The sequence below is a fragment of the Vombatus ursinus genome, unplaced genomic scaffold (genome assembly GCF_900497805.2).
Source record: "Vombatus ursinus unplaced genomic scaffold, bare-nosed wombat genome assembly UNPS02014791.1, whole genome shotgun sequence".
Classification (NCBI taxonomy): Eukaryota; Metazoa; Chordata; class Mammalia; order Diprotodontia; family Vombatidae; genus Vombatus; species Vombatus ursinus.
Window position 1 is genome coordinate 78,534,130 of NW_020954569.1, and position 26,998 is coordinate 78,561,127.

Below are 26,998 nucleotides of genomic sequence, written 5' to 3' on the forward strand. Positions count from 1 at the left end.
TGAGGGTTAGTGAGATCTGGGTTGGGGGTGGTGATAGTGAGGGAAAGGCACAATGTGAGGAGGGACAGTGTAAAACCAGAAGGGTGAACACCCCCCTGTGTATAAAAGAGAAAATACAGCCCAATGTTTATGGCTCTTTGTGTAACCAGAGAAAGAGTCATCAATCTTTGGGGTTCTGGATTTATGGAAAATAATAGAAAGTTTGTACCTTTTCAAGTGGAGACCTAAGAACAGAAAAACCACAGATGTCCATTTTTAGAGCTTTTCTGTTTTAAAAAGGAAATGCCATATGAGTAGGTCACCTTATTAGGTGATTACTAAACCCAAGAGATCTGGCTTCTGGTACAAATTACACAGAAAAGACGCCGGCAATGAGCCAAGTACCCACATAGCTTACTTTTGTTTAAATAGGAATTTAATTAAACAGAAAAGTACACCTGGTTGTCAAAGTTTCATAAGGGTAACAACTGTGCAAATAATTATGAAAAAGGTCATCGTTACTGAAAAATTTCAACAACAAGGCCAGTAATCAACACTAGTGCAAAACTTTAATATAGAGAATCAGTCATTCATATTTTAGGTTTATACAGCAGCTGAATGCCACAGCCTCACTGGTCTAGTTCTGAGTGGGAAGTAAGAAAGGCAACAGGACAAGGAATAGTCCCATCCTTACACCAAGTCCTTGATAACACAACAATGTGCAAAAAACACAAATATATACAGATGTGACATTGGTAAAAATGCTGAAAAGTTTGTACAAAGAGAGGACTATCACTGTGATCGACAGTTTGGCTTGTTTTCCCAGTGAGTCTATCACAGATCCTATCCTGCTAACATCTCAATGAGGACAGCAGGTCATAGTTTCCAAAGCATCTTAAGGCACTGTAAACTGGGAATAGCTACAGTCTTATAACTGACTATGAAGTCCCCTTGCATGAGATCTCTGCTCTTCTCTCTCACTCTTTGCTAGCCGGTGATTTAGCTGTGGAGTCTGTCTTCTTCTTTGCAGGGGCATTGGCCCCTGCCTTCTTGGCAGGGGTGGCGGGTGGCTGAACTTTGCCTCTTCCGATGACCGGTTTCCTCTGTTTCTGGTTATTGGTTTGAAGGGATTTTAACCCCAGCATTTCACAATACTTATTACACTGGTGTAGGGCTTTAAATTGATCAATGAAGGTCATGGAACAGTTGCCTTTAAAACCTTTGTACCTGTAAGGGAGGAAAGAGAAAATTTTAAATGGAGACCTTACCAGAAAGAGCTGGTCTATCAGACTTGAAAGAAGAGAAATTGATGGATAGAGGAGAAATATACAATCCACATTTAGAATCATTAGATTGTAGAGCTGGAGTGGGGAAAGACCTCAAAGGCCATCTCATTCAACCTTCTTTTACAGGTGAGAAGGACTGAAATCCAAGTTATATGGTTATGTGGTTTCACCATTTATCACACAGGTAGTAAGCAACAAAAGCAAGGTATTAGAAACTAAGTGAAAGACAAGCATATCAATGATGGTGAAAACACAATGAATACAATGGAATTAAGGGTAAGTAAAATTAGTCTTTAACAGTAGAGGTCAAATCCACTTTGACATGATATCATAAAGAGTTCTAAGGCTTAACAGATCTTATAATGTCAGTGTATTTTGCATTCTTGCTTTTATTCGTATACCTAGGGATAGACCATGTTGACAGGAACTTGGGAGAAATCTCAGTGTCATGGAAGTCCAACAACCAATACAAGTAATCTTCACCCTTTCCTTTTCTTCCTATCACATTTTCCTTATGAAAGGAATACTATAATTTTATTTAGAGCTGGACAGCATCTCAAAGATCATACAGTCACTCCACTAGCTAATTTATAGCTAAGAAAACTGAAACACAAGGAAATGAAATGATCGGTCCAAGGTCACAAAATTTCTTAGCAGCAGTAGGAGGACTAGAACTCAGGCCTCCTCATTCAAGATTTACTGCTTTCTCCACTATCCTAAGCTGGATACCCAAAAGACCATTTACCTTGGGCTCAACAGCCTACCCAGGAGCTTGGCATAAAAAACAATTTTTTAAAAAATTCTGAACTTAAACACCAAATAAAATGAGCATATCTACATGCAAATAGATATAGATAATGAAGATTATACATAAAATAGTAACCTCTATGACATATAGCATCCCTTTCCTTTTAAGTATATAATAAAATTCACTATGTTCTTCTTAAGCTGGCCTGCTCATGTTTCCTTTTATACTTCATTCTGTTCTCTTCTGTAGATTTTGTAGATGCTTCACTGACCCTCTTTTCTTTTTTTTTCCATAGTAGTATTGCTAGGCTCTCTTCCTCCCCCCACCAATTTTTTTTAAAGGAAAAACAAATATGAAACATGTATGTATACTAAGCGAATCAAATTAGCAGGTTGGCCCTATAGAAAATTATGTCTCATTTTGTACCTTGACATCATCACCTCTCTGTCAGGAGGTGGATAGCACATTCGTTTTTGGTCCATTGGAGTTGTGGTTGGTCATTTCTTTGATCAAATTTAAGCCTGGTACTGTTCAATTCATTCTGTATAATTTTGCACAAGTCTTCCTAGGTTTTCCTGGATCCATCCCTTTCCTCATTTCTTATAGTACAATTCCATTCCATTCCATTCCATTCACACATCATAATTTGTTCACCAGTTTCTAACTGATGGGCACTCCTTTAGTTTCCATATCTTTGCTACAACAAATAGAGCTGCAATAAATAATTGTACACATGTGTCTTTTTGCTCTTTCTTTGATCTCTTTGAGGTATAGGCCTAACAGTAGCATAGCTGGGTCAAAAGAAATACACAGTTTAGTGACTTTTTGGATATGGTTCCAAATTTCTTTCCAGAAGGGTTGGACCAATTCATAGCTCCAGAGCAAGAGTACATCCATCACTGTGCCTATCTTCCTATAGAATCTCCAGTAATCATAATTTTCCTCTCTTGTCCTCTTTACAAATCTGGTAGCTGTGAGACAAAAACTCAGAGGATTTCTAATTAGTATTTATCTAGTTTTTTTGGTGATTTGGAGCATTTTATATGGTTTTTGATAGCTTGAATTTTTTCCTGTGAGAACTACCTGTTCCTATCCTTTGACCATTTACCTTTTGGGAAATGGATCTTATTCCTACATATTAGAATCTTTTCCTTGCATATGTTGGATACTAGATCTTCAGCAGAGAAGCTGCGAAAACGTCTTCCTAGCAAACTATTTCTATTACAATTTTAGCTGCACTGATTTTTATATAAAAATGTTTCAATTTTATGTAATTAAAATTGCCCATTTTGTTATCTCTGATTGTCTCTATTGCTTTTGAGTATGAATTCCTCCCCAATCCATTTCCTTCCCTGTTCTTCTAATTTGTTTATGATGTGACTTTTTATGTCTAAATCATGTATTCATTTGGAGCTTATTTTGGTCTATGGTATGAAATGTTGATCTAAACCAGTATGGGGTGGACAGTGCATAGTTAGGGTCTTTGGGTTTATTGAACATATTGTATGCTTAATATGTTCTGCTAAGTGATTTTTCTATTTTTTTTAACCAAAACTAACCAGTTTTGATGATTACTGATTTGTAGTAGAGTTACAGATATGGTACTGCTAGAACTCCTTTTACAGTATTTCTCTTGAGATCCTTGATCTTTATTCCTCCAAATGAATTTTGCTAAAAATGAAAAATTTAATCTCTATAAAGTAATAATTTGGTAGATTGACTGGCATGGTACTGAAGAAGTAAATTTTTTTTAAGTAATTGAGGTAATATTATGTAGCCCTATGTTTTAATAGATTTTAATTTAAGTAACATTGTAATTTTTATCAATATTGACCTGAATCAACCATAAGCAGTTAATATTTCTCTAATTATTTAGGTTTTCTTTTATTTCTCTAAGGAGTATTTTATAGTTGCATTCATATAATTTATATATATATATGTAAACTTCTAGGTATTTCATATATTCTGCAATTGTTTTGAATGGAATTTCTTTTTCTAGCTCTTACTGCTGAGTTTTGTTGGTAGTATTAGAAAAGCTTGATGACTTAACACAGAAATAATTTTACCAGTTCTCATAGAGATGGCTGTCCTCTATCACTCCTAGATTGTTTTTGGAATGAAAGCAAACTAAAGAATCTTTAAAGTCAGAAAGAAAAAAAGATACCTAAATGTTGTCATGCTTGTTATCACAATGGATGACTTGGCAAACTTGAAAGGTGGAAGCCAAAGACATGGAAGGCTTAGCAAATACAGCAGCCACATTGAATGACACACTTAACTTTAGTATATTTAGAAATCAACATGAAACGAACTGATGCTGAGTGAAGTGAACAGGACCAGCAGAATATTGTACACAGTAGCAGCAACACTGTGTGATGACCAACTTTGATAGACTTAGCTCTTCTCAGCAACACAATGATCTAAGACAATTTTGAAAGACTCATGATAGAAAATGCTATCCACATCCAAAGAAAGAACTGTGTAGTTTGAATGCAGATTGAAGCATGCTATTTTCTCTTTTTTTGGTTTTTCTTCTTATGAGTTTCCCCTTTCGTTCTGATTCTTATTTTTGCAACATAACTAATGTAGAAATAGGTTTAATTAAAAAAAAAGAAATCAACATGAAAATAACTTATTTTTTATCCTTATTCTGCCATTACTTAGTGTCTTCAAGGCTTGGCTAACACCCTAATATGCCATAAAGAGTACTCAGTTCTTGAACTGTGAAAGCAGAATGGGCTACCTTGTGAGGTAGTGAGTTGCCCATCACTGAGGGTACTCAAGCAGAGACTAGATGTTCATTGCTGTCAATTTTTGTGAAGAGCTTTCAGAACATCAGTTTGTTACCCAACATAGGAACAACAAGCACTCTGTACTTTCTGTCATTTAAGTCTGATAAATTGCCCAAATGTTCTGGGAGCAATTGGGGCCTACTTTTACTCTCTGAATTTGAACTGATAGCCATGGAAATCAAGGTAATGTAGCTGGACCTGAGAAAATTTGAGGGTAAGCAAGTCAAAGAAACTGTCAGAGCAGTATTTTCTTGGAGAAGGTCTTAAAATAATTCCTCTATGGTTCCTTGCAAACTAACCACAGAATCACAGAATTTTATCATCACATGGAAATAGAGAAGTCTAGTACCAGCCTGGTCTAGCAGAGAAAGTCACACAAGAAGCTGAATGAAAATTCTGGCTCTAGTATGTTTCATCAAACCTTTAGCTTTTTTTTCAAGGCAACTTCCAATTGTATTTGCTGACAAAAGAATGTGTTTTAGTTTGTCTCCTTATTATTTTCTGTGAATTATTTTAGCCACATCTACTATGACGAAAGAACAAGGGTTCTTTACGGGTTGGTACGAGGTCCAGCATAGCAGATGCTTAAATAGCTGAATTCTCCAATGGGGTATGGCTTTTCATCTTTGCATATTAAATAGGGAATGTCATGAGCTTCTAAGCGTTTAAAAAATTTAGTGAAATTTCATAACTTTAAACATTTGATGTTTTTCATCACAGATGCTTAGATTCAAGATGCCTTTTAATTGTGGCTTCATACTGTCATTGGTTAATATCTTCAAGGCATGATACACACTAGGGTAACATTTAGTATTAATAATAGTAAATATTAAGCTATATTTCAAATAATCTTCTTGCAAATTTTGAATTGACAACTTCTTGTCAAATCTGATTAGATCATTATTGGTTTCCCCTCATAATTGAGGCTCTCTTACTTGCCTGCTGCCTATGACTTTGGTGAGTCATTCCTCTTTTCTGGGGTTTCCTTTGCTGTTGTAAAAAATGAAGGGGTTGATACTACAGAGGGGACAACACCAAATAGGGTCTGCCCACTCCATCTAAGACTATAGGGGGAGGGGAGCTTGGCCCTGGCAAAAACACAAAACAATAAAACGAAGAGGTTGAACTAGATGATCTCCTCTCACATCACCCATGATGTCATTGGCCCTCTTTGAAAACAAAGGACAAAACAACAAAGATAATCCTATGTGACTTGGATTCAAGTCCCAGTGTTACTATGTACTATATCCTGAATTTGGGCTAAAAACAATTAAAAAAAAAAGCAACCACAACAATTGCACAAGTTTTTTGTTGTTTTTTTTTTTTTTTAAAGAAAGACACGGCTAGAAAGTTGCTCATGTGAAAGTGGACTGCATCTCCAAATGAATCAGCAATGTGGTTTGATGTGATTGCTTCCTTCCAAGGTTCAGGGCATTTCTATTTCAGTAACCAGGCCCTACTTATGGGTTGGAACGAGGTCCAGAATAGCAATCTCTTTACTGCTTCCTCCACCTTTTGAACAATGAAATTCTCAGCGAGGCAGGTCCCCAGTCGGTCAGTGGTTCTGTTTTTAGCAGAATGTCTGTTTCAGCAGATGCTTAAATAGCTGAATTCCCCCAGTGTGACAGAGCAGCCAGAGAAACTCCTGCAATCTTAGTCTACGCGAATAGAATTCAGATGTCCAAAGTGAGTGAGGTGGTAAGTCAACTGTACTCTGTCTGCTCATGTCAGACCACATCTGGAGTTCTGTGCGCACTTGGGGAGCCATAATTAGGTAGAAAGTGGAAAAGCTGGAGTGCATCCAAGGGAGGGCAATCAGAATGGATAAAGGACTAAAACCATGCTGCATGCAGATAAAGAAACTGCGGCTGTTTAACGTAGGGAAGAGAATATATAATAGGGATATGATAATAGACCTCAAGCATCTGGAGATTTGTCATATAGGTAGCTCTCTTGTTCTACTTGTCCTTAGATGGGAGAACTAAGCCCAATAGATAGAATATAGAGAGAGAAAGATTTTGGTTTAATATAAGGGAAATTTCCCCTAATAATTAAGAGTTGCTCTAAAGATGGACTGCCTTTGGAGTAAGGGGGTGTGAGGAGTGAATTCCCTGTCACCAGAGGTCTTTCATGTGGTCATTGCATGACTAATTGGGAGGCTTGTTACAGAGGAGATTTGTGGTTTGGCTGGGGCTGGATGAGCTGGTCCTTCCAAACCCTATAATTCTATGATTCTAGCTGTGTGATCCTGAGCAGTCTGCTCAATAAGGATAATAATAACCTATGTTACAAGGTCGTAGGAATTAAATACGAATGTATCCAAAGGGCTTTGTGACCCTTAAGTGCCACATAGTCCAATAGCCCTTTGTTACAGATGAGAAAACTGAGGCCTGGAGAAGTGAGCTGAAGCCATAATTCCTATTAATGAAGAAGGCAGACTGAGGACATGTTGTCTCTTCCAGAGCTCTGTAGGCTCCTTTGGGCAAGGGTTAATGTGAGGATAACTTTATCTTTGACAAGATACCTTTCTGTTAAAGTGCTATATAAACATTGGCCGGCTACAATTGCTGAGCATTTATTCTGCTTGACTTTTTTTTTTTTTTTGCATTCATCTGAATCAATAATATCCCATATAGACTCCCAGCTCCCTGAAGGCAGTGGCCACATCTGCCACTGTGTGGTAAGGTGCTTAATACAGTCTCACATACAGCCAAAAAGCAATTTTTAGGCTTGGGATAGGAATGACAGTGAGCCAAAGCATCTGGCTACTTTCATTCCATAGCTAAACTGACTAAAGGACTCTCGCTACATTCAATTTACTTCTGGGAGACAGAAAGATCAAACAGTCCTAGAGAGGATGGAGTCTGGAGCCTGTTTTCTTCACTATGCAATCTGAGCTGGGCTTTAGACAATTATGGGCATGACAAGTTTCTTTCAGCTCTGGAGCTGAAACACCAAGGCATATCATCATCTTGACATGTTTGTTAGAATTTTTCCTCTCCCTCCTTTCCCCCTCCATACCCTATGTGCCTCATGCCAACAAATATGTCCTCTCCTCTGGGAGGCTGCATTCCATTGTCTTGTGAAAGATGGCTGCATATGTTCCAGAAACCACACTCACTTGTTGAAGGAAAAGTCAACAGAATGGAGAGAGACAAATCTGGCGAAACGAAAAATCCAGCTGTCTCCTCTCTTCATTTTTACATCTCTCTTTTCTATTTGAGGGGACCAGAGAGGGAAGGTGAAATGGCAGCGTGTCCATTTCTCGACTGTGCTCCAGGACTCCCTGGCAGGATGTGAAGTCTCTTGGGGCCTCCTGTATTTGTCAGACCATGATGGAAAGCATAATCCCACTCTCCGCTAAGGAAAGGTCTTTGATGGATCACATAGGTTCCATGGATCCTCAGACATCCTCCAAGCATAACACATTCAGGTTAGCACCAATGTTTATGCATATGCAAACAGGCACAAGGGAAGAGACAGTCATACTCATCTATGCTGCAAATATCTTAGGGTTGTTAAACACATAGGCAGTTCTGGAAATGAGTACCGCTGATAATAACAGCAATAATTCACAATACCACAATTCCCTTGAAAGGATGTTGATGGATCCCTACTACAGACTATCAGCTCTGTGTATGGGTAATGGGTATAGTGGGACTATGTACCTTTGTTCTCATCCTCCTCTCATGGAAAAAGAAGCATGTGCTTGAGGCTGACTCTAGGTCTGTCATCTGAGGACCAGTGTATATAAGTGTGATGTATATATCAATATATACACATACATATATGTGTCTACATACACACACACATACACACACACACACACACACCATACACCTAAAAGGAAACACTTAATGGGTGTAGTATATTCCAAGTTCAATGCTTACTGAGTTCCTTCTGTCTGGACATAGTTGCCCAATTCTTAATAATCCAGACTAATATTCCAACCATGCTCCTCCCCTCTTCCCACTTCCTACCCCCTATAAGAAGCCCAACAAACACTCAGAGAAGTCATCTCCAAATGTATGTTATTTAATTGTATCTGGGGCTGTCATTAGACCAAGCAATTCTTTTACTTATTCCTAACTGACATAACAGCCAACAAGCAGAAAGGGAGTTGGGTAAGTCACTTTGTTGGTCTCATGAGGCCCTCAGTTTCTGTAGCTGTAAAAGGAAGTATCTGAACTAGACGGTTTCCGGGGTCCCTTCCAGCTCTAACCTATGATCCTGTGCATGTGCGCTGTCTGCTTTGCCACAGTGGCTATTCCAAATCTTTGCTTCCCTCCCCAAACTTCTCATACCACCCATGTCCCCTCCCTCTCAGGAAATAACCTCACCTATTTCACTGAGAAAATAGAGGGCATTTGCCATGATCTTCTTCTCTCCTATTCTATGTCTCAAACTCCTTGATATCATTTCTCAATTTCTCCTCCTTTAGTCTATTTTAAATAAAGAAGTAGCCCTTTTGTTCTCCAAAAGCAACTCTTCTACTTATACCCTTGATCTCACCTCCTTCCATCTACTCTGGCAGATTGTCCCACAATCATCCTTTCCTTTGTCAAACTCTCCCTATCTACTGGCTCCTTCCCTTCAAACATGCCTAAGTTTCCCTCATCCCTAAAAAACAAACAAAACAAACAAACAAAACAACCCCCTTCATTTCACCCTACCAATCCTTTATTTTGCTATAATTATCCTCTTTCCCAGTCAAACACCTAGAAAAAGCTGCTCATACTTATTTGTTGACTCCACTTCTCTTCCATCAGCCTCTTGCAATATGACTTTCAATCTCATCGTTTAATTAAAACTACTCTCTCCAAGGGCAGTTAGGTGGCATAGTGGATAGACCACCAGTCCTGGAGTCAGAAAAACTCATCTTTGTGAGTTCAAATCTGGCCTCAGATATTTCCTAGATGTATGACTCTAGGCAAGTCACTTAATCCTGTTTGTCTCAGTTTCTTCATCTGTAAAATAAGCTAGAAAAGGAAATGGCAAACACTCTAGTTAGTATCTTTGCCAAGAAAACCCCAAATAGAGTCATGAAGAATTGGACACAACAACTCTCTCCAAAGTTCGTCATGATCACTATTTTTGCTTTTTTTTTTTCAGTTTTTTCCTTTTGTTCTATTTCTTCTTTCACAACATTACTAATAAGGAAAAATGTTTTACATGATTGCATATATATAACATATCAAATTGCTTATTATCTTAGGGAGGAGGGAGGGGAGGAAGGGAGAAAATTTGGAACTCAAAATTTTAGTTTAAAAATGAATATTAAAAATTATCTTTACATGTAATTGGAAAAAATAAAATACTATGTAAAATGAAAATTAATTTTAAAAAAGTTCATCACAATCTCTTTATTGTCAAGTCTAATGGCCTTTTCTCAATCTTCCACTTTCTTGATCCCTCTGCAACCACTGATACTGCTGACTGCCTTCTTCTCCAAGATATTTTCTCCTCTCTAGCTCTTGCCTGGTTCTCCTCCTACCTGGCTGCTCCTTCTTAGTTTCCTTTACTTGATCATTATCCATATCTTGCACACTTTGTGTGCGTTCACCTCAAGGCCCTCTTTTCTTTTCTTTTTACAACCTTTCTTGGTGATGCCATAAGTCCCTATGGATTCAAGAATCATCTCTATGAAAATGACTTCCAGATCTGGTTATCCAGCCCAAGTCTCTGCTGAGATAGCCAGGTGGTACAGTAGATAGAGCACTAAACCTGGAAGAGCTGAATTCAAATCCCACCTTGGACACTCGTTAACTATGTGACTCTGGGCAAGTTGCTTAACCACTGTCTGCCTCAGGTTCTTCACCAGTAAAATGGAGATGGTAACAGCATTTACTTTCCAGAGAGGTTGTAAGGATAAAATGAGATAGTATTGCAAACCTTAAAGCACTCTATAAATATTAGCTATTATTATTAGTTAGTTATTATCCTGAGCTCTAATCTGATGCCACCAACTGCCTTTTGGATATTCCCAACTAGATCTCAAGCTCAGCATGTCCAAAAGAAAATTCATTATATTTTCCTTCAAATCTCTTCCCAACCTCCCTGTTTTTGTCAATGACATCCTCCCTGTCCCAGTCATTCAGGTTCCCATCATCAGAGCAATCCTCAACTCTTTTCTCTCCCTAACCTCACATAACTAATCAGTTGACAATCCTGTAACTTTTACCTCCACTACATTGGTAGCATCTACTCCTTCTCTCCACCCACACAAGCATTACTCTGGTTCAGGCTTTCATGACTTCTCTTCGGGTCTACAATAATAACCTGGTCACTTATCTCCTGGCCTCATCTCTTTTCCCTCTCCAATTCATATTCCACATGATAGCTTAGGTGATCCTCCTAAAGCACAGTTCTAATCACGCTACTCCACTGCCTAATTGTTGTCTTCCTGTTGTCTCTAAGATGAAATACCATCTGACTGGTATTCAACGCTCTTCATAATTTGACTCCAATGTACCATTCCAGGCTTATTCCATTCTACTCTATTTCCTACACTGAACAGTTCAGTCAGACTTGCTTGTTCATCTCTCATCTCCATGCTTTTGCCAAGGCTGTCACCCCTACCCAGAATGCAACCTTTTATCTCCTCCCCATCTCTGAATACCTGGCTCTACTCAAAGTGCAGCTCAGCCGTCACCTCTTTCATACATAAGGCCTCTCTTGATACCCCCAAGGGTTAGTGCCCTCATTGCTTTATATTGACTCTTGATGTATTTTACATTTTTCCTTAAGTGCATCCCATTAGAATGAAGATCCTTGAGGTCAGAAGTTGTGTTTTTTTTTCCTTAACTTTTTATCCCTAGAGCCTGGCACATAGTAGGTGTAAGCACAGTAAATGCTTGCTGATTGGTTGATTCATGAGCATTCCTCTTTGAGCTCCATTTGGGCTTCTCTTTAGGTAATCTCTATTCTACAACTTTTACATGCAGTTGTGGCTGGGTGCCCCTGCATGAAAGAGATGTTACTTCTGGTGTCAATGATACATAAAAGGAAACACCATCTCTCCCACATTCATGACAGAAAAACAAAAAGACCATATAGTAACTACCACATCTGTCTGAGAAAGACAATAATAACTCACATTTATATAGTACTTAAGGCTTACAAAACACTTTCTCCACAGTAATCCTACAAAGTAGGGAGTATAAGTATTAGCATACTCATTTTACAGGTAGGAGAACTGAGGCTCAGCAAGGTTAAGTTTCTTGCTTAAGGTCATACAGAGAGTAAATATCACAGCTGGGACTCAAACACAGATCCTCTTGAATCCAAACCTAATGCTTTTTTCACGTTGGGGAAAAAGGGTATGAATGTGCAGATGCAAGGTAGAAGAAGTAAAGCAGTTGTATGCTCTCCTCCTATTGAGGGACAGACTACCTTACAAATAGCAGCAGCAAGAAACCCCTTGTGCTGGTGATCTGGCTGGCATCTTGTCTTCCCATCATTGCTCTGACAAACCATCAAATTTATTGGCAGGAACTCATGCATGTCTTATGATCTCTAAGAACTAGTTTTAAACTCTGTAGTTTTGATTATCCTAGAGGACTCTACAATTTCAAATTCTGAGAATCTTTTCTCTTATACCTGAGGGGAAAGACAACATTTCCCACGAAGCTCTGGTCCTCAAAGAGAGGTCTATATGGTCTTTTTGTTTTTCTGTCATGAATGTGGGAGAGGTGGTGTTTCCTTTTGTGTATCATTGACACCAGAAATAACATCTCTTTCATGGAGGGGCACCCAACCACAACTGCATGGAAAAGTTGTAGAATACAGCACAGGACTATAATAATTTTGAAACTGCGTACCTGTCTCATACAGTATCTGTATCAGGAAGGTGATACAGACTTCTATGGAGAAGAAAAGAGAAGCCACATGGAGAAGCTTTTTATGGAGTGCTTGGTGAATAAAGGACAGTGGCAATGCGGCCTGCTTTTTGGCTGCCAAAAGTAAGGTAAGCCAAGTGGAGCACTTCCTGCTGTTACTAGGTGGGTGGAAAGTAGCAAACATTCTGAGCAGAGGACCAAACTTTGCAAGAGTGCATTTTCCCAATCTTTGGTCCAGAAAGAAACATCTGTCATGCCTTCCCCCAACTCTGAACATAAGTCTCACATATTTCCCCCACTTTAAGAAATATCCTGGGATCAGAACCTAATCTCCAGAGTGAGTGCTGTTTTTTTTTTAATTGTTTTAGTCTTGATGAACTGCTTTACTTTTAAAATTCTTATCTGATCTTCTAGCTTGATCAAAACTGAATTTTAGATGATTTTGGACATCCCTGGCTAAGCTGGAATAGGAACTCAAAACAAATAAAGTACATTTATCCAAATGCCATATTATATGGACCTGGAGTTGAGTGCCATGCAGACTAACATATGCACATTTATATGTCTCCTTTTGGATTTATTCCATTACGTTTGACCCTGAAAGGGTGTGTCCTGCTTGTGTGTTTCTGTGAGAATGAAGAGTCTGGGCAGAGAAACTCCATTACTCTGAGTTTAGCAGAGCAAGGAACTGAGGGTGCAAACTGACCTGCTCAAATTGCTTAGAGAGGGTACCAAAGATGGATCGTGGCACTCAGACTAAGCTAACTTAGCTTGTGTCTGTGTGTGTATCTCTAAGGTTTCCTTGTCTCCACTTCTAAGGAATTGCATCTATTATCTCATATCTTCTAGCTGCCCCATGCTTCCTGCCTGGATTCTCCTCTGATATATTATTTAGCTACAAGCAAAGCCTCAAAGAAAAATGCTAATTAGACCTAAGACCAACAAGAATTTCCAGACAAGCTAAAGAAAGAGATAAGAGTGGTAGAGGAAAAATTGGGAAAAGAAATGAGAGTGATTCAAGAAAATTATAAAAAGAGAATTAACAGCTGATAAAAGAGGTACAAAAAAAAAATTCTGAAGAAAATATCACCTTATAAAACAGAATTGGCCTAATGATAAAAGAGGCACAAAAGTTCATTTAAGAAAAGAATTCCTTTAAAAGCAGAATTGGCCAAATGGAAAAAGAGGTACAAAAACTCACTGAAGAAAATAATTCCTTAAAAATTAAAATTAGGCAAGTGGAAGCTAATGACTCCATGAGACTTCAAGAAACAATAAAACAAAGTCAAAAGAATGAAAAAATTGAAGAAAATGTGAAATATCTCATTGGAAAAACAACTGACCTGGAAATAGATCTAGGAGAGATAATTTAAGAATTATTAGACTCAAGGCAGTTGGGTGGTGCAGTGGATAGAGCACCAGCCCTGAAGTCAGGAGGACCTGAGCTCAAATCAAACTTCAGGCACTTACTAGCTATGTGACCCTGGGCAAGTCACTCAACCCTGATTGCCTCAATAAAAAATAAAAAAAACAAAAAAAACAAAAACAAAAAAATTATTGAACTGCCTGAAAGCATTATCAAAAAAAGAGCCTAGACATCATATTTCAAGAAATGATAAAGGAAAACTGCACCAATATCTTAGATCCTGAGGGTAAAATAGAAATTGAAAGAATCCACCAGTCACCTAAATGAAAACTCCTAGGAACCCTATAGACAAATTTCAGAGCTCCAGGTCAAGGAGAACATATCGCAAGCAGCCAGAAAGAAACAATTAAAAAATCATGGATGATAGACAGGCTCACACAAGATTTAACAGCTTCCACATTAGAGGAGTGGAGGGGCTTGGAATGATAATCTGGAGGGCAAAGAAGCTAGGATTACAACCAAGAATCACTTCCCTAGCAAAACTGACTATAATATTTCAGGTGAAAAAATGGATATTTAATGAAATAGTGGACTACCAAGCATTCCTGATGAAAAGACCAGAACTGAATAGAAAATTTGGCATTCAAACACAAGACTCAAGAGAAGCATAAAAAGGTAAACATGAAAGAGTTATTATAAGGGATTCAATGAAGTTAAACTGTTTACGTTCCTATATGGGAAGATGATACATGTAACTTCTAAGAACTTTCTCATTATTAGGGCAGTTAGAAAGAGTCTGCATAAACAGAAGGCATGGGTATAAGTCGATTATGTTGAGATGATCTCCAAAAAAGAATGTAGGGGTGAGAAGGAGGGATGTGCTGGGAGAAGAGGGAAAGGAGAGGTAGAATGGGGCAAATTTCTCACATAAAGGAGGTGCACAAGAAAGAACTTTTATAGTGGAGGGGAAAATGGAGTGGGAGTGGCTTGAACCTCATTCTTATTGGAATTTGTTCAAAGAGGGAAGAATACATATGTATACTCAGTTGGGAGATAGGAGAGGAGGGGGATAAGAGATATTGGGGGGAGGATGACAAAGGGGACAGTGGATTGAGGGAAGCAATGGTCAGAAGTAAGATGGACTTTTGAGGAGGGACAGGAGAGAGAAAGAGAGACAGAGACAGAGAGACAGGGAGACAGAGAGAGAGGATAAACAGCGGAAAATGGGATAGAGGGAAATGCACAGTTATGATCATAACTGTGAATGTGAATGGGGTAGCTAGCCCCCAGAACTGGAAACGGACAGCAGAATGGATTGGAAACCAGAATCCAACAATATGTTATATATAAGAGACACAATTGGGACAGAAAGACATACACAGATTTGAAATGAAGGGCTGGTGCAGTCTGTTACGCTTTAGCTGAAGTGAAGAGGGCAGGGGTGGCAATCATGATCTCAGACAAGGCAAAAGCAAAAATAGACCTAATTATAAGAGATAATCAAGGAAACTACATTTTGCTAAAAGGTACCATAGACAATGAAGTAATCTAAATTTTTTACAGCAAATTTCTCTAATAAAGGCCTCATTTCTCAAAAATATAGGAAACTGAGTCAAATTTATTAAAATAAGAGCCATTCCCCAACTGATAAATGGTCAAAAGATATGAACAGGCAGTTTTCAGAAGAAGAAATCAAAGTTACCTACAGTCATATGAAAAACTACAGTAAAACACTATTGATTAGAGACAGGCAAATTAAAACATCTGTGAGGTAGCACCTCACATCTATCAGAAATAACAAATGCTGGAGGGGATGAGAGAAAATGAACTGTTATGGATTAGTGAACTAGTCCAACTGCTCTGGAGAACAATCTGAAACTATGCCCAAAGAACTATAAAACTGTGCACACTCTTTGATCCAACAATATGGCTACTAGGACTATACCCACAAAGAAATCAAAGAAAAATGACCTATATATACAAAAATACTTATAGCGTCTCTTTTTGTGGTGTCAAAGAATTGGAAATTGGGGGTATGCTCATCAATTGAGGAATGGCTGAACAAGTTGTAGCATATGATTCTGATGGAGCATTACTGTGCTATAAGAAATGACAAGGGGGTGATTTCAGAAAAAAAAATGACAAAATCTATATGAATTAATACAAAGTGAAATAAGAAGAACCAGGAGATCATTGTGCACAGTAAAATGGCAATGTTGTAATGATGATCAACTGTGAAAGACTTGGTCACTCTGATCAATGAAGAGATGCAAGACAATTCCAAGGGGCTTATAATGAAAAAATACTGTCCAACTTCAGAAAGAACTGATGAACTCTGAGTGCAAATTGAAGTATAATTTTCTTGCTTTCTTTAATTTTTTTGCTCTTTTTGTGGTATGGCTAATATGGAAATGTTTTAGACGATTTCACATATACAATTGATATATTGTTCATTTTCTCAGTGGGTAGGGGAGGTACGGGAAGGAGGAAGAGAATCTGGAACTCAAAATTTAAAAAGGAAAAATGTTAAAAATAAATAAATGTTCTAAAAAGTGAAAAAAAATCCATACTATATAGAGTAGAAGTATGTATTGGGAAGATGATGTTTTTTCCCACTTCCCCCCCCCCCCCGGGGAATAGCCCTTTTATTCTTTCAACTTGTTTCATGTCTTTTATGCTGTGAATAACCTGTGATCCTAATCACCAATGCTAGAAATGGGGAAAAAAGGTGTTTGTAGATATTAAGTTTTCTTATCTGTAAAATAAAAAGGCATCAGCAGTTGATTTCTAAAGCTCCTTCTAGTTCTAACATTCTATGATGATGACTTCTCACAGTGATCATCAATCAGCAGTCTAACTGGTAAAGAAAAAAAGGATTGGCTAGAAACCTAGTATTCCAGGAAAATAATAGATGTGTGACACCAGTACCTTCAGCCCCAAGAACTCCACACTCACCTACTGGGAATCCTGTTTGTACGACTTCCAAAGGGCCTTTTGTCAGTTATCTAAGATCCCTGAGCTCTTGATGAAAGTGCCAAATTTGGAGTATTATATTCAGTTCTGGGCATCACATTTTAAAAGAAAGATGTGGGCAAACTGAACAGTATCATATGGAGATCAGTGGGAGGAAAAGGGGATATTTAGCCTGGAGGAGAGAAGCCTTAGGGTAGATGTGACAATAGTTGAAGGGCTGTCATATAGATGGAGGAGGAATGTATCTTGTTCTGCCTCATCCCAGAAGGGAACATTAGAAACAATTTGTGTAAGTTGTGGAGTCAAAACTGAGTTTGATATAAAGAAAAAACTTGCTTAAAAAAAGTAACTAAGCTGTGTCTTTAATTGCAGTGGGCTGCTATAGGAGGTAGTGGGTTGCTACTCACCAAAAGTCTTTAAGCAGAGGCCGGACAAGCTCTCGTCAGGGATGTTGTGAAGGGGATTCTCAGTCAGGTACGGACCTCTGAGGTCCTTAAAGCTTTGAGGTTCTGTGATTCTGTCAGTTGGGACTCCAGAGATATTAAGTGTCTTGCCTGCTGTTCTATATCCCTTTGAGGATCAGAGTCAAGCAAACAGTGAGTGTTTTGGCCTTTTCCCTCTGTCCTCAAGTCTAATAACTGGCCCAGACTGCCTCCATGGAAACCAAACCTAGTACACTGTCTCCCTACAGTCGCCGTGAAAGAAAAAAAGGAGAGTACTAAAAATATCCTCATTTTTCAGAAAAGTGAGAGAAGATGGAGAGAGCCTCCGTCACAGAAGGCTGACTAATCAAGCAACAAACTATCCAGGTGCTAGCTGTGTTTCTGCTATCACTGCAAACTTCTAAAGGTCATAGAGCTAACTTTCCACAGCAGTAGAAAAGCCACATTGAAACCAAGAATATTTCAGTGACAGAGAAGCGCCACACAAATAAAGCCACAATGAAGCTACAACAGAGAGTAGTCAGCCACTAATTCCAAATCTATCTTGAGCTGGTACTCCCAGGCCCAAGAACTCTTAGGGTTGCATAATGTGCTGATAGATTCATTTGGTAACTATACATTACAGTCTGAGCAATGGAATTCGTCTTCCACTTGGTTCTTACAGTGTGGATTGTTAAGGTAAACTCTTTTGAATGGTTGTGAATCTCATTTAGGAGGCTCTCTAGTATTCCTGGTACTTTATGTAATCTCCACAATGTCACCTGAAAAATAGAAGCATCTGGAGGACCTCTTTCATTTGGACTCAGTTCTGAACATACTCCATGGTTTGGTGAACATACTGTGAAAGCACATTAAAAGCTTCTTTTTCTGTTTTACTAGAAATATTAAGAAACAATTCTTTTTCTAGCCTAAAAACCCTTTCTACACATTTCCCTTTAGGAAAGTTGGTAGAACAAAACTAAGGCCTTTTCAGGGGAAACAGATTAAGAGTGATAACTAAACTCAATTCATGTCTCATTTAAGCCACTGGCTTTCCCTACCCTTTGAAGTGACTGGGCTATTGACCCATCTAAGGGCAGTCTCCTCGTTATCTATATCCTGAAGAGATCAGTACTATGACCCATACTTCTCCATTCAAAAAGAATGACCATTTCAGTCTTTGTGACCCCCTTTGGGGTTTCCTTGGCAAAGGTACTGGAGCCATTTGCCATTTCCTTCTCCAGCTCATTTTATTGATGAGGCACTGAGGCAAACAGCGTTAAGTAACTTACTCAGAGTCACACAGCTAGTGTCTGAGTTCAGATTTGAACTCAGGAAGATGAGTCTTCCTGATTCCAAGTCCAGTGCTCTATCCACTGTACCACCTAGCTCCTCCTCAAAAAGTACAGGTCTCTATGATTACTCCAGGAGAACTCCTGAAGGGAGGAATCAATGAAGGAACTAAGTAGTGACAATTATTTTGGAATATCAACCCCAAACTGTATTTGAACATATGATATTTTTCCTTGTTTGATACTTCTACAAATGTAACCTCAAGAGTCATCTTGGGGTGGAGAATCAGGTCCAAGGGAATGAGAGGTTGATGTCAGTTTGAACATTTTCTTTCTAGATTTGGAATGCTCAGATTTAGGATGAGGTTAAATTCCACAAAATTGTTTCTCAGATTTGTGCCTAAAATGAGGGGTATAGAATTAACATTTTCCCCTAGGCAATATAGCTCCCTGTTTATACTTCTTATGTACAGCTCTTTACTCAATAAAAGTGAAATGTAAGTGGGAGGTTGGGGGCCAGAGTCTGAATTGAATGTCATTGTCCATTGACCTTAGTCATATCTTTTCCCCTAACCACTGGGGTTTTTATTTGTTAGAGACCATATGTCAGTTGTCCAATTGTATCCTCTTCTCTAGTTCCTTTAGCCTCTCCTTCTCCATGGGCTACTTTCTGCCTTCAGACAGGTGCCTGACACATGCATGTATGTGTACACATACATAATACATGTAACAACATATATAGGCTACAACATATGTATATATACACACATATACATATATTATGTATATAAATAACAACTTTTGTTTTGTGGTGGGTGAAAGATGAAATGACTGAGGAAAAAAAGTTCATTCTATTGTTTGAACCTAGCCCTGAATGGGTGCAAAGCTAAACCACCTCTACTTGCTGCTTTGACACCCTCACCTAAGGACCTAGGTTTGTTGACCAGAAACCCAGTCATATCCAAAGATTGATGCAAGGAGTTTTCTCGTGATTGTACATCTCAAGCAACCCATATTTCTTACCTGAAAATTGGCCCCATACTGATCAATCAGTTATCGTTTCAAATGTTCCTTTGCTTGTTTACAGACACTTGAGGGGAGTGGGACACCTCTTTTTCCGATTTCAAGGAATTACACCTGTTCACTCTCCCTCTCCCAACTTAGAAAGTCTCTAATCTTTCCTCTAATTAGAAATCAGATTACCTACTGTATCCTGGTTAATTGTTTCCTTTTAATTAATTGCTTTTACTTGATTAATTGTTTTTAATGTATAAAAATCGATCCCCCCTGTTATTCACAGTCCAGTACCAAAGCTGAGGAAAGTTACTGGTCCTGATTTGTTGGGCAATTAGAATGCATTGCTTAAATCAATATATTTGGAAGCTCTAACCTTCGTTTTCTCAGTCATTTCATCTTTCATCCACCATAGTTTACCCTGCATACCCCTTTCCAGCTGTCATCCATCCTCTCTTTTCTTTAGCTACCAAACTTCTTGAACATAGATTGTCTCCATTGTCTACCTACCCCCTCCATCTTTAACACTGTCTTCAGGTTTCCTCAATTAAAAATGGTTTCTCCAAAGTTATCAATGACCTTCCTGTATCAGGGATCATGTGCTCAGTCCTTATGTTCATCAACCTTTATGAAAGATTTGACATTCTTATCCATGTCTTCTTCTTGACATACACTGTCTTTAGCTTACATAAACATGTTTTTGCCCAGTTATCTAACTTTCTTACGGCTCTTTGTCTTCTCTGATGGCTCCTTTTTTCCTTGCCCCCTTGCTGGAGGATGTCCCCCAATGTCTGACCTCATTCCTTTGTTTTTCTTATTCTACACTCATAAATCAAAGATAAATCAGAAACTGAAGATGTCTGGTTGGGATTTCTGCAGACCAGTGAGGGTATTCAGCCATAGTGACAGCTGGTACAGAGAACTCCAGCATCTTCAACTCAATGTAATGGAACAAAATCTCATCCCTACCAAAAAAGTCAATTTGAAACCTTGGGGTTGAGTTCCAAGGGCGACTACCACTGTCATTCCTACTCCGTAGGGGGTGTCAGACAATTTTAGGGCAGAGGGTACAGAAACCTTTGGCCACAAACAACTCAAGTAACTTTGCTAGCAAGACCAGTGCTGTGCAAAAAAGTTGATAAAAGGCAGCATGGTACAACATAGGCTGGCCTTGTGTTCAACAAGATACGGATTCTAGTCCTTCCTCTGACACAAACAAACTGAATGTCTTGGATAAATCATTTAACTTCCCAAAGCCACAGACAACTTTCTAAGACTATGAGTTATAGATCAGTTGCTGGGCTTCCTGGTGGGGAGAATTTCCCATATTGAAAGTGCCTTACTGATGAAATCTGAAATTAATAGGCAAATAATAAAATAATAATAATAGCATTTATATAGTACTTTAAAGTTTGCAAAGAGATTTATTGTATATTACCTCATTTAATCCTCATAAGAACCCAGTGAGTTAGGTGCTATTGTTATACTAATTTTACAGAGGAGGAAATTGAGACTGAAAAATGTTAAGTGACTTGCTCAGGATCACACAGCTAGTCACTGAGGCAGGACTCAAACTCGGGTCTTCCAGAAGCTAAATAGAGCACTCTTTTCACTACAACACCTAGCTGCCTAAAGTAAAATTTAAAAACTAAAAGCAATTTTTTGCCCTTACCACCTCCACCCATCCTTCCTTTGGTGCCTTCTCTCTAAAAGATGTCCAGTATGCAAGTGCTGCTCACAACTCTGCATCGGTGGCCCCCACTGAGGCTGCTCTTCCCAAGTATCTCCCATATTACTAACATGGCTTTCCTCTTGCATCAGACCTTGTGTTACTGCCTGTGTCTTTCATTATGACCGATTGGATAACTGCACAAATGTGTTGGCTAGCTATGTGGCCTCTTAGGTAACGTAAAGTCTTCACCTAGTCAAAATGGGACTCAATAAAACTAACCCTGCCATTGCACTTTACATACACTATCTCATACAAGCCTCCCAACAATGGATGAGGTAGCTTGTGTAGTAATTTTTCAGTTACCTCAGTCTTTGTGATCCCCTGGAAGGGAAGAAGGGTGGGGAAGAGAGAGACAGTTCTTGGCAAAGATACTGGAATAGTTTGCTGTTTCCTTCTCTAGTTCATTTTACAGATGAGGAAACTGAAGCAAACAGGGTTAAGTGACTTGCCCAGGGTCAAACTAGTAAGTGTCTGAGGCTGAATTTGAACTCATGTCTTCTTGACTTATAGGCCTGGCACTCTATCCTTTGTACCACCCAGCTGCCCCAGTTAGGTAGCTTATACAGAGATAATTCCCATTTTACAGATGAAGGATTGAAGAATTAAGTGACTTGAGCTCATCATCCCACACGTGTCAGGGGCAGGCTCTGAACACACGACTTCCCGATACCAAGGCCAGTAGGGTAACCACTAGACTGCTTCTCAGAAGGAGCTAATGGGTGGGGATTTCAGGCTCTTAGAGTAGCTATTTTGTGGCAATGATGTATTTCTTAAATCCCCTCTTTCCACACTACATCTATGCTATATGGTTAGGCCTGCCTACAGCAATCCAGAGCTACCCAGAAGATGCCAGGCAGCAGCCAGCTAATAGGAGAATTGCTTAGGCTCTGGGAGCCTGAGGAAAGAGACAAAGATCAGGAAGTGCAGTTCCAGAGCCTCATTCTGTTTTCTCCTCATGGGGAATACAGGCCCTGGTGGGAGTATTCTGGCTTCAGGAACCAACAATTAGTCCCATTCCAGATCTTCTTTTCTGATGATTAGAACTAATTTCCTGCTCCTAACAAGTTAATTTCCCTGCTTCCCCTACTGGTCCAGTAGTATTCTTTGACTTCTAAATGTGCCGTGAGTACCAAGGGGCATCCCTGCCCTCCTCCACCTCCTTTTTATTTGCCATTGTTAGTTCTGAGGCTCAGGCAGTGCTGCTTGCCCTGGTAGGTCCAGAATGCGGCATTTGTTCTGCAAAGGCAGAATGATGAAAGGAACTCGGGCTTGGCAATGATGGCAAACCTAATTCAAGCCATTCTATTATTATTATGGTTTGTAGTGCTGGGGTTGGGGGAGGAGACTGTGTCAGTGCTATCTTTCTCAAGGGAACCATCTGAACCCTACTTCTGTAACTTCAGAGCATGGGGGCCCCCATCTCCCCACATTAGGGATCCATCTGTTATTCAGCACCCACTGTCTTAGGAGTTTAATTTGACATCTCTGACAAATGCCATGAATCATTTGTCCCTATCGTCATAATGTCTGGGGATAGGAAAACAAAAATTGGCTCAGCTGGTTTCAGCAACTATCCAAAAGAAGGAGTACTCTTCTTTGCTCTTGTCTCTGTCTTATTTTGGCTCAGCCCTTCTGAGTGAGAGAACCCTATTCAATATACTTCTCTTTTCTTTGTTCTAGTTAAATCTAGACCTGATGCATGAACATTTAAAAAAAAATTGCATTTAAATTGTTGACTCTGGTGCCCTCTGCTGACTAAATATTTAACTTTCAACTCCAGCCTGGGTAAGGACCAAGACATTTATTTGCATCTGTCCTTTGTTCTTTTCTATAGGATCAATAGAAAATAAATTAAAAGTCACAGTACTTCTGCACACCCTTTTCAATGGTGGTTATTATTGTTTTTGCTTGCTTGTTTGAAAGCAACTATTTTTGCATGATCTGAAGACTCACTCAGAACTAGCTGCTTTTCCCTCTTGGAAGGCATCCCCTTCAGATTATTTCATGTTGGCTGAAGAATTTTCAATCAGAAAAAAAAAATGTATAGCACTAGAGCCAGCAGATTGAATCTCTCTAACAGGGAGCAGCTAACGAAATGTCAATGGCTAAATAGATGTCAAGGCAATTCAATTTGCTAGAGTTTCTGACTAACCACCTGGAACTTTTCTTTCACCTCTGCCAAAAGATTAATGGTGTTGTGATATACATATATATATGTGTGTGTGTGATATACATATATACATATGTATAATATATGTGTGATATACATATATATAATATGTGTGTGTGTGTGTGTGTATGTATATGACATGCTTTCAAGCATAATAATATCTTCTGTTTCCCAGAAGAAATATCACATATTTCTGCTTTAAGAGTACTGGCAGGGAGGGGGGTGTTATCATCAAACAAATGAAATATTCATGACACTTTCCTCATCTTCTTTCAGGAAGCTCATGAATAACAAGTTACCTCCAAGTCATAATCTCTGGATTGTACTTATACTATAGTATAAGTGGCATTTGTGAGAAGTTGGGGTATTCTGATAGTATGGCGTCACAAGGCAGCGTGACGCTTCTTCTGTAATGTAGGTTGCATGTGAGAGAAATGAGAGGTAGCTTGGTAGAGTGGGAAGATCTAGATCTAGGCTTGTTTCAGAGCCACAATTTGAACAAGCCCCTTCTCTTACTAAAATGAATAAGAAATCAATTCTCCCACCTCCGAGTCACTGAAATCTGCCATGAACAAACACAAACGCATTTCTGTGCCCAGCTCCATCAATTATCCCATCTACCAGTCCCCACACCCCCCTAACAGCTGTTTTATATGGTAGCAGGACTGTTCATCTGCAGAAATCATTCAGATGTGGGTTTGGCATTGAATTTTTTTCCTACTTTGGTGAAAATGGAGTCCAATGGGGGGAAAAACTATTTACAGTTTAATCTGTGTATAATTTTTTACAAAATAGTTTTACAAAATGTCTTGTGTGTTCAAGACCTTGGTTCAAATTCTACCTCTGTCATTTGCTACCTGTGTGACCCTGGACAAGTCACTTCCCCACCTTGGGCCTTAGTTTCCTGATTGGGTACCAACTTCTGTAGGGAGCAGGAAATAAATTTATGGCCTTTTGTTATTTTCCTTTTGTTTCTGTTGGAGGCAAAGATGCCTATTATCAGTAATAAAATAAATCAAAATTGTTGCAGTCTCTGAAGGTATGTGTAGTATTTCTCCCATTCTTATGCTTTCATGCATTCTAATCAGGTTCTTGAATAATCTGTCCCCTTCCACAAACAGAGCTTGTCTATTGGTTCCCCCTCTGCTTTTTATGTTACACATGCCCTGGGGCTACCCATAGGACGTATTTCTAAACACTGGACCTAACCTGTTACCCCCTATTGTTAGTATCCAGAGCTCTACCCATGTCTGCTGGGAGTGAAGTAAGTATGTCCTCCCTGGTGTGAGCCACTGCAGAGGTGATAAGGAATCCTTGTCAAATTGAATTTATGTGTATACCTTGTCTTCTGACATTGCTCCATCAGCCATTTTCAGCCTGATCCCTGTTATACCAAGTTTTTTCCCCTTTTTATTTTCCCTTTGCCTTGCAGGTTCTCTTCTCTTATCGCTTCTCCCTTCCTGCCAATCCTAGAATCAAATTTAAAGCTCCTTCAATTCATCCTTTTGTTTTGTTTCCTTACTTGGGGTTTCAAGAGAGTCATCTCATAACAAATTTCTACTGCAGAGAGTTAATGATCAGTTTTTCTGTTTCTCTGGGGACTGGGAATTAGAAGTGGATTTTAGCCCTGGTCCTTCCATTGTGTGACTTTGGACAAGTCACCTCCCCTCTCTGGGCCAGAATTTCTTTATCTGCAGTGGTTTATCTGAAGGGGTTAGGCCAGATGATTTCTAAGGTCCCTTTCACTTCTAACATTCTCTGTAAAACCTGATCACATTCCTCCTCAGCTCAGTATCTATCTTCTTGATCTCATTCTGTACAATAGAGCAGAGACTGCAAAGGGTTTGTGATCAGGCAGTCAGAGAGTGAGCAGATGGACTGCATGCCAGCCTTCCCAGACAGCCAATCATGGGACTTGTTTCCAACACAATCACACCTGCCCTTCACTCATTACAGTCCAACTCTGTCCTCACCTATCCCTCTCCCTCTGCTGCACAAGCTTCCAACCTTCCCTCTTCACAGACAGGCATCAGTCTGTTAGAGAAGTTATAACCTAATCTGAGTGCCTATGAGTGTCACTGGAAAAATGCTGAGGCATGCCCCACCAAGATCCTTTTTTAACTGGTAGGAGTACACAGCCAAAAAAATGTGGGGACATGAGTAAACCTTTAGATTGTTTGTAGCCACCATCTCTTATGGTCCTTCGGCTGCTGTGCCTGTGCAGGCCAGTGACCTTAACAGCTTCACACAAAACCAAGGCATTGGTTTTTCCTTAAACTGGAAGGAGGAGGAGTTAGGGGGAAGCAAAACAGCGATTCATGCTCCATGGGTTTAGATTCCTCAGAGCTGTGTTCCATATTTCTAAAACAGCTGCCAAATGATTAAGTACTATCCCAAAGCGTTGCAGCTTCTGGTTCGGGAAGGTGTTGTTTGTTTTTGGTTTTGTCATAATATTGAAGAGGTTAAGGAAAATGTAAGGGATTCTCTAGTCTGTGTTTCTGTGGCTCTGAATGATAGGATATAGTTTTCCTACTCTGATGTTAGGACAGAGACTGTTCTAAAAAGGCAGAGACGTGCATTTGGGGACATGTACAAAGAGTGCCTTTCCTCCCATCCCTCTAACCCCATGCATCATAACACCTGACCACAAAGGTTACAATGATCACAACCAATCTGGAGCAAAAAAATACCTGCTGCTGTCCAGTCTAGTGGTTTTTTGAAGGAAACTTTGCAGGATTTTTTCCCTTTTTTGGGGGGAGGGAGTAGGAGGAGAACAGAGGGAATGCCTAATCTAAGTTACAGCCTAGAAACGCAAACAGAATTGGATACAGCACTACTATTCATTCTCACGGGTCCTCAAGAAATGCAGGTTGATTGATTTTGCTGGTTAAAGGGAAGAAAGATTCCCTTTTTTTACTCTTTCAAGCTTATCTTTATGTTATTATCTTTCACCATGGCCAGAAAGCAAGACTGTAGCCAAAGAATATCCAGCTACCCATAAACTTCAAACACAGAGATATTTTAGAGCAGATAGGGAATAAGCTTCTCTCCCCCACCCGAAGGCCATTCTCTTTTTATCTTCCTTTCTGGCAGATCAAAATAACAACCTATGTTGAAGGAGAAGATTGGGGATAGAAGGGAGTGAGGGGATGGAAAAGGGAACTGATTAATTTTTTCACAGTTATAAAAATCACCATTTTCTTAATATTGTCAGCTACAAATTAAATTCATTACACTCTCTTGATTGTGAAAGAAAATATTTCTTAGATAATTCTTTTCTTTTTAACACTTTGAAGATAGTGCCAAATTTTAGCAATGCTGAAAAAAGAAATCTTAGAAAACCTAAGTGCGCATGTGAAGAGGAAAAACAATGGTACCTTTATTTC

The 26,998-nt window shown here is 39.2% G+C and overlaps 1 protein-coding gene across 1 annotated transcript in view; it reads right to left on the reverse strand.

The window, feature by feature from the left end:
* Positions 1-393: 393 nt before the first annotated feature.
* The window catches only part of ALPK2 (alpha kinase 2), a 151,962-nt gene continuing 125,357 nt past the window's right edge, over positions 394-26,998 (reverse strand). The window contains exon 12 of the mRNA XM_027869128.1: positions 394-1,206. Coding sequence (XP_027724929.1) covers positions 957-1,206 — 250 coding nt within the window. The 3' untranslated portion in view covers positions 394-956. The remainder of the gene's footprint in view (positions 1,207-26,998) is intronic.